Source organism: Podarcis raffonei, chromosome 12 (genome assembly GCF_027172205.1).
Source record: "Podarcis raffonei isolate rPodRaf1 chromosome 12, rPodRaf1.pri, whole genome shotgun sequence".
In the NCBI taxonomy this organism is placed as follows: Eukaryota; Metazoa; Chordata; class Lepidosauria; order Squamata; family Lacertidae; genus Podarcis; species Podarcis raffonei.
Window position 1 is genome coordinate 12141113 of NC_070613.1, and position 9017 is coordinate 12150129.

Consider the following 9017-nt stretch of genomic DNA (forward strand, 5'->3'; position numbering starts at 1 on the left):
TTTGTGGAAGCCCTTCTTGGAGGTGGCAGATCTCCCCCAGACATCATTCTCTTTCCAGCACCAGGCAAACACCCTTAAATTTTATCGGGCCTTTCCCCTTTGTGGAGTTTCATCATTCCATCAATTTCTCTTTGCTTTTGTGATGTTGTTTGCAGAACTGTTTGTCGTATTGCAATGAGTATGTGTTTTAATGTGTGCAAAAAGAGGGAGGGAAGCCTGTAAGCCCTTGGAGAAGGGCTATAGCTGAGAGGCAGAGCACCTGGTTTGCAGGCAGAAGGTCCCAGGTTCAAATTCCCCACCCCTGCACATTTCCAGGTAGGGCTTAGAAAGCCTCTTGCCTGAAACCTTGGAGATGCCTCTGGACAGACATTACTGAGCAGTCTGACTTAGAATCATAGAATCGTAGAGTTGAAAGGGACTCAAGAGCCATCTAGTCCACCCCTGAAATGCAGGAATCTCAACTAAGGCACCCATGACTGATGACCACCCAAGAAACCTCCAAGAGACAGTCCACCACCTCCCGAGGGAGTCCGTTCAGCCTTTCTCAACCTGTGGGTCCCCAGATGTTGTTGAACTACAACTCCCATCACCCCTAGCTAGCAAGGCCAGAGCTCAGGGATGATGGGAGTTGTAGTCCAACAACATCTGGGGACCCGCAGGTTGAGAACCGCTGGCTGTTCTTACTGTCAGAAAGTTTTTCCGTATGTCTAGTCGGAATCTTCTTTACCGCAACTTGAAGTCATTGTTTCTCCGGAAGAGGAGAAAACAAGCTTGCTTATCTCCTATACGAGAGCCCTTTGGGTACCTGAAGATTCCTATTCCTTGGCGCAAAGCCGGCGGCTCCCAGGGCCAAAGTGTCGCGGCGCATCCTGGCGAGCGCCTGCGAGGCTCCCCCGCCCCGGAAAAACCAACGCCGTGGGAGTGGAGAGGGACGGCGCTCGCAGAGCTTCGGCGGGGCTGGGGAGACTTTTCTCTCTGCCTGGAGCAGGAAGGTCGGAGAGGAGGCAGGCGGGAAGGCGCGCGCTGCGCGGATGAAGGGAGCCCCTCCGGGGACCAGGCGCCCTCCTGACCGCGCGGAGCCCTTGGGGAGCCGGGCGGGCGCTGTCAGCTGATGGGCGCGCCTCGGCTTAGGAGCGAGACAGCGGACTCAGAGGAAGAGAAGGAGGAGGAGGAGGAGGGCGGCTTCCCTTTGCTGCTGCAACGCAGCCGCTGGAACCGCAGAGCAGGTATTGCCATCGCGTGGATCGGGCGCGGTTTCCCAAATAAAGCGTTGCGAGGGGGGAAGGGCGCAGAGAGAGACCCGCGTTGCAGCGCTAGCCTGCGTGTGGACACAAAAACACACGGTAGGGAGGTCCCACCGAATTCAACGTGGCTTTCAGGCTCGCACGATCCTGTCTTCCTTCCTGGAAGCGAGCCCCGTTGAATCCAGCGGGGTCTTCCTTCCTGGAAACGCTGCCTTAAAAAAAAGAAAGTCTCGTTGCGCCTCTCCGACTTCAGGCTGCTGTCTGGCAGCAAGTGCCATCGAATTCCTCGGGGCTTGCTGAGTGAACAGCGGCATCCTAAACACCCTCGAGGGGGCTTCCTCCCGAGGAAGCGTGTTTAGGACTGCACGGTACGGCTGCAGCCCCGTGGAGCAGAACAAGGGCGCACAACAGCGTTCAGCTTTAGCGGATTTATTGGGGCAGTGGCAAGATACCTTCATCCGATGGAAGGTACCCAGTTCGATGAGAGCGAGGGACTCTCAATCGACGGTGAGTCTCTCAGATGCTGGTGGGGCTGAGACACACTTGGGGTTGGGGGAAGCCTCGTGTTAGCAGAGTTCTTTGGAGGGTCCGTACTCGCCGTTTGCTTTTTGGTCTGTTCTTTGTGTGTGCTTGTGCAACCATCCTTGTGTGAGCCCATATCTCTGTCCCGTGGCGCGGTTGTCTGATCACACACAAACACACCAGGATCCCACAGGCATTATGTAGGGTAGTCTTCAGCAGTGCTATTTTTCTAGAAAAAGAGGAGCCGGAACTCACCATGAACACCTCCCTTGTTCTCTTAGAATGGCGCCCACCTGAGAGGTGTCAGAATTGAGTTACAGCTGGAAAAAAAAGTCCTGGTCTTCACTAACCTGGTGCCTGCAGATGTTTCAAACGACATCTCCTGTCAAGCCCAAGCCAGGGCAGACAAGGTGATCTCCTGTTGCAGATGTTCCAAATGCTGAGCTTCCCCTGTGGAGTGCTTTGGCGAAAGCAGTGGCCAACATCCTCTTTCAGCTGCTTTTGCGGAAGATGCAAAAGGGATCCCTAAGAGTGCATTTTCACACCCAACAGAGCTTGCCTTGGTTGCTTTGTAATGCAATATACAGGCAACGTTTGCACTGGCCAAAATACTCAGTTGCATTACAAATGCCCACTGGAAAGAGAGACAGTATAGTCAGCCTGGTCTAAATTGTGATGGCCCCAGCTATCATTGGCTCTGATCTTTAGAAGTTTCCAAGTTAGTTAGTGGTTTTTTTTATTGTATTCTCAGAAAGATGTCAAAGGTGGTGGTGTCTGTGTTTAGCACCTGAATTAAAATTGATAGGGCTCACAGGCTTGTGTAGCGAGCCCTGCCATCTACCCCGGAGGGGAGACTGGGTCCTTAATTCTGCTTTTGCAGGCTTTGATTTCTCCATGGCAAATGTGGCAAACACACATCAGGATCCCCCCCCCCGTGTTGTATAATACATCTGTTTCTGTAAAGCATGGACCTGACCAAGAATAGATGACATTAAATCTAAGATTTCTCAAAGAAGGAGACAGAAGTGAAGGGGAGGCTACAAAGTCAGAACTGTTGGTATTTGTAAGGGTTTTTTCTTCTCCTTCCTCCACTGCAATGGCATTATCTCTTGCTTTCTCTTTTGCCCTAAACTTCCTGCAACCAATGTGTTAACTTTCTAATGTGGCAAATTCCTTTGTAAGATAGTCCACCAAATTGTCCTGCTCTTTTTCTGGTACTGCCCGGAGTCTTAGGTTCCTCTCTTTCCCTTGAAGTTCCAGCATAGACAAGGTCAAATCATGGTCCTCAAGTTTCTTGTATACCGGTGGTATCCTCTCCTGAACAGCAGTTGCAATTTCCTTTGCTTCCTCACCTAATTTCCTGGTCTCTTTGTTCAATTTACAGATGCAGCAAACTCTGACACAGAATTTGGAATCTCTCACAAATATTTCCTTAGTGTGTATCCCGGGCCTTCACCTGCTGGATCGATGCTTCACAAACCAGGAGTGTGACCGAGCTCTGGAGCCTGAAATACTATTGCTATTATCATTACTTATTAAAAGCATATCACCACCCACCAGTCGATATTCTCTGGGAGGTTTGCAAACCAGGCAGTATTAAAGCTATGACAAATACCACTTAAAAATTGACAACAAGGAATGCAAGACAGCAGCCAAAATGGAAATCCTGCCCTTCCTGACAATGAAGATTTCATAAACGGATCCCAGCTCAGGTGACAAGCCAGGATAAGTCACAACAGCCTAACTGATAAACTGTGGATTGAATAAAAAACCCGACACCCCCCCCCCCATGAACAATGGTTTTTCCTTAACTATATAACCTGGGGGATAACAAGGAGCACCACCTTTTACAACCAGAAGAAGCATTTCACTCCACCTTGCCTTCTGAAACTTTGTACTGCTCATCCTTGCACAATGGATTGGTGCCCCAACTTCACCTGCTTCTCAGTCACTACTTCAGCAGAATCCAACCGGACGGGCTCCAGCTCCCTCCTGGACCACCCTGGCGCCCGTGGACCCTTGTCTATCTTTAGCGTCCTCGTCTTGACTCTGTTAGCCATGTTGGTGATTGCCACTTTCCTCTGGAACGTGCTGGTCCTTGCGACCATACTGCGTGTCCGCACTTTCCACAGGGTTCCTCACAACCTGGTGGCCTCCATGGCCATCTCGGATGTGATGGTGGCCGCCTTGGTGATGCCTCTCAGCCTGGTCCACGAACTGTCCGGGCGGCGCTGGAGGCTGGGGCGGATCCTGTGCCAGGTGTGGATCTCCTGCGATGTGCTGTGCTGCACGGCCAGCATCTGGAACGTCACGGCCATCGCTCTGGACCGCTACTGGTCCATCACTCGCCACCTAGAGTACACCCTGAGGACCCGCCGGCGCATCTCCAACATTATGATTGCTCTGACGTGGGTCCTCTCGGCCATCATCTCCCTGGCTCCGGTGATCTTTGGCTGGGGGGAGACTTATTCGGAGGGCAACGAGGAATGCCAAGTCAGCCAGGAGCCTTCTTACACCATCTTCTCTACCTTTGGGGCTTTTTACCTGCCCCTCTGTGTGGTGCTCTTTGTCTACTGGAAAATCTACAAGGCAGCCAAGTTTCGCATTGGATCCCGGAAGAGCAACTCCATCACTCCTATCACACCTGAAACCCTGGAGGTTAGTTTTTCATCAGGTGCTGCTGTCTGCTGTAGAACTGGGCAGCACATTCACACAGCAGACCTTCTGTTAGGCAGGGTGAAGTGGCTGTCAGTAATTTATTACTGTTGTTGTGTTTTTAGTACTGGGCTTAGCGGGGAGAGGCGTTTGTGGACTTTTCTGGTGGCCTTGTGTACTGTACACCTTGACTCAGGGAGGGGCACCATTTGCTGCTCTGCGCTGGGCACCCAAATGTCTGTGGCTGGCCTTGACTAACAACCACTTTGAGCCCTGAGCACAGTGGTTAACGGCGAGTTGCTGAATTTATTTATCTTATGCAATGGCTGTTGCTGTCTGCTGCCTAAGTGTCTGAGCTCACAAGCCCTTGGCTCATATTTCATCTCAGCCAGGAACTCCCTAGCCATCCTTAGGTAGTCATTGTTCCCTCTGCCTTACTTCTCATCACCTCCCCCCCTCCCGCTCAATCTGAAATAAGAAGGCATTAATCCTGGTTTTCTTTACAGGGTTGTTGCAAAGATAATATTCATGAAGCACTTGGAACACTTGAAAGTGTCAAGTATTAAAAGACTCATATTGGCTTTAGTGGGCTATCTCCCACTAAAGATATTTAAGTTTAATCTTAACAGTGTTCTTGACATCAATCGGGGCTTTTGCTCTTTTTCTCTTTGGGGCTGGACCAGTGCTGCTTTGTTCAGGATTCTAGCCAGCCAACAAGCCATGCCCTGTTATTCCATTCCATTCCATACCATTCCATTCTCCAATCTGCTACCTACTATCCATTCCGCATTCCTTATCCACTGATCTTGCTCAGTTCTCAATGAGCTGCTTTTTGCCCTCTCCTGCATAGTCCTCCCCCAGCCACGCAAAATATGGTACCTTTCTTGTAGTTCTGCAAACATTGCCATTTCTTGAAGCCTGTTTATACCTCCCTTCTTGTGTGTGGGTGTGCAGTTTTGGTTTCATAAGGTTCCATGCATGAAGAATGAGTTTGCTATGCGTATATCATATTAATCCCTTAATTAAGCAAACAGGATGAAAACTGAGATACATTTCACACATAGGAGAACCTACACAATTCAAGCCCTTTGTATTTGCTTGTGGGTGCATTACCTAAAAGCACTCATGTCAAAATTTACATCTCTTTAAAGTTTCAATTCCAGGCACATCAACATCTCACTTTGCATGCCTTCCCCTTTGCAAATTTTGCCACGAATTCCTTCAGCTCAAGGAATTTATTCCACTCCTAGAGCTATAATTCCCTATGAAGAGGGATTGATTGTTAAACCACTGAGAGAACAGTAGCTCTGAGATGGGAATAGGGGTGTCCCAACAACTCTCAGCACCCTTAAGAAACTACAGTTCCCAGAATTATTATTTGGGGGGACAACCATGACTGTTAAAAATGGCATCATAGTGCTATGAACCTATGGTGTGAATGTGGCCAAAATGAAAGGCAATATCTAATTATTGTATGTAAATATAACTGCATTTCATTCCCATTAATCTCGGCAGTTAACTGAGCTATACAGAAGCTAACACTTTCATTTTAGTGCCAAAAATTTAAAACCCAGCCCATTTATGTAGGGTTCCTTTCAGTGTCTCTGCATAAACTCCATAAGTCACCAGTTAACAATTGGTTCATCTGCAGAACATCCCAATTGAATCTTGTCTTTATTAAGAATCCATTTGTTGATCCTCCGCAGCCCTGGCCCCTTAGCCTTCCACGCCTGAGTACCATCTTGCAGCCAACAGCTACATTTGGCAGCTTGACAATACACGGCACTTGGGGAGCGACCCACACCAAGGCAGCTGTGACCCACCCTTTGGGACCTGGCACCTCCTGCTTTTTAATCTCGCAACTTCAGCCCCGGCTGGCCAGCAGCACATTATACTGCAGCTCCTATTTAACATTTAATTAGCATCTTTATTGTGCTAGGCATCGTACACCACAAAGGCTTGACATTCTCCCTGCCCAGAGGATAAAACAAAACGAAAACTCAGGCAGGCTTGGAGGAGTGGAGGGGCCGGAGAGACGGAAAGCACAGAACAGGTGAAGCTACAAATTGGGGTGCGGGGATGGCTTTGCTGAATCAGTGGATGCTGAGGAACATAAGAAGAATCTACTGGATCTAGCAATTGCCCATCTAGTTCTGCATCCTCTTCTCCCAGTGGCTAGCCAGATGTCAGGGACCTTCATCAGGACCTGAGCACAAGAGCTTAGCCAGCATGGCTAGTAGCCATAGATAGCTTTAAAGGTAAAGGTAAAGGGCCGACTCTGGGGTTGCGGTGCTCATCTCCCTTTACTGGCTGAGGGAGCCGGCGTACAGCTTCCGGGTCATGTGGCCAGCATGACTATGCCGCTTCTGGCGAACCAGAGCAGCGCACGGAAATGCTGTTTAGCTTTCCGCTGGAGTGGTATCTATTTATCTACTTGCACTTGGTGCTTTCAAACTGCTAGGTTGGCAGGAGCAGGGACTGAGCAACGGGAGCTCACCCCGTCGCGGGGATTCAAACCGCCGACCTTCTGATCGGCAAGTCCTAGGCTCTGTGGTTTAACCCACAGCGCCACCCGCATCCCTTATGGATAGCTTTACGCTCCATGAATTTGTCTAATTCCCTTTGAAAGCCATTCAAGTTGATGGCCGTTACTGCTTCCTGTGGGAGCAAGTTCCCTAGTTTTAATTATGTGTTGCATGAATGGATACTTCCTTTTATCTGTCCCGAATCTTCTGACATTCAGCTTAATTGGACATCCTAGTGTTATGAGGGAGGGAGAGAAACTTTCCCTATCCACTTTCTCATCCCATTCATAATTTTATAAACTTCCATAAACACACCACCTCCTACTCATGCCTTTTCTCTAAACTGAAAAGTCCCAAATGTTGCAGCCTTTCTTTGTAGGGGGACCTGCTCCATCCTTTGATCATTTCAGTTGCCCCTTTCTGAACATTTCCCAACTCTGCCATATCCTTTTTGAGGTGAGGCGACCAGAATGACCCACAGTATTCCACACCAGAGATAATCTCAGTATAAGGGATCTGCTAAATACACTGCCTCTAGCCATAGATGCTGCTTGTTTATCTAATGCACAGGGGTGCATAACGTTATAGAAAAGCGTGAGGTTGCTGCAGTCACAACATAACGTATCAATATGAAAAATGCATTGGGGGGCAAAAATAAAACGTTGGAAATCTTATAGGTGGGGGAAAATACAATCAGCCAGTGATGTAACTTTAGTGTTGTTCTTTAGTCAATTAGTTGTGTCCGACTCTTCGGGACCCCATGGACCAGAGCACGCCAGAGACTCAACTTTTATATACCTTCTGTAAGGTGTGGTGTCTTTTTAGGTAAGAGGGGGGTGGAAAGGTGGATGCTCCAGGAGTGCAAGCCAAATTGAGGCTGTGACCACTAGATATTGCCCCCCCCCCAATTGAGGGTATGCATAGGAGGTGTTCAGCTGTGTGCACACACCTGCTTGGAACTCTCACCCCACCGCAAAACTCCAGGCAAACCTCTGCTGGGCAGCATCTTGCAAATTAGCATGCAGCACACAGGATTTCGTGTTTGGCAACTGGCAGGTGGCAGGCCGGCCAGCAAAACAAACACACACATGCGTCTGAAGATTATGTTTGTCTTTGGCAGGTGAAGGAAGCCTCCCAGCAGCCGCAGATGGTGTTCACCGCCCAGCACGCCACAGTCACCTTCCAGACGGACGGAGACACGTGGAGGGAGCAGAAAGAGAAGAGAGCTGCCCTTATGGTGGGTATCCTCATCGGGGTGTTTGTGCTGTGCTGGATCCCCTTTTTCATCACAGAACTCATCAACCCCCTCTGTTCCTGTGACATACCCCCGCTCTGGAAAAGCATTTTCCTTTGGCTCGGCTATTCCAATTCTTTCTTCAACCCTCTGATCTATACGGCCTTCAACAAGAACTACAACAACGCTTTCCGGAACCTCTTCTCCAGGCAGCAGTAAGCGAGGAGGGCAAAGGAGGAAGGAAGGCCTTTCTAAAAACTTTCCCCTTCCCTAAATTACTTAAAGAGACATGGCGGGGGGGGGCGCTCCTTAAAGGCACGTGAGGCCTTTCCAGATTATCAGTTTATATCACAATAAATGCTCAATTGTCACAGGCCATTCTGACTTCTTTCTTGAAGCACTTACTTGGTGAAGAGATTGTGTTTTCCCAGCACAAAGAAGCAACATTTTATTATTGGGATTACCTGATTACCTGTGTGGAAGATAACGTTTCTGAGCACCATGGAATGGTCTCCCCTGGGAATTAGCGTGTGACACCATGTGTAATGAGCTATGCCAATTTCTTCTCATGCCCACACCCTTTTCTTGGAGAGGAAACATTAACCTACAAAGCCCTTTTTGGCCAAGCCTCACTTAATATCTCAAGAGTTGGCTCAGTCAGTAGAGCACAAGATTTAAACTCAGGGCTGTGGGTTCAAGCCCCACATGGGGCAAAGGATTCCTGCATTTCTAGAGGTTGGACTAAATGACCTCTGTGGTCCCTTCCAACTCTACGATTCTATTATTCTATCTGCCCCACACCTGAAGTCACACTTTGAGGCCTGGCGGACCTAAGTT

The 9017-nt window shown here is 49.1% G+C and overlaps 1 protein-coding gene across 1 annotated transcript; it reads left to right on the top strand.

The window, feature by feature from the left end:
• The first annotated feature begins 1228 nt into the window (after positions 1-1228).
• HTR5A (5-hydroxytryptamine receptor 5A) lies at positions 1229-8551 on the top strand. Its single transcript, XM_053410197.1, has 3 exons — positions 1229-1751; positions 3151-4424; positions 8067-8551. Exons 2-3 carry the CDS (start codon positions 3681-3683, stop codon positions 8397-8399), a joined length of 1077 nt encoding a protein of 358 aa, XP_053266172.1. The 5' UTR covers positions 1229-1751; positions 3151-3680; the 3' UTR covers positions 8400-8551.
• The last annotated feature ends 466 nt before the right edge of the window (positions 8552-9017 follow it).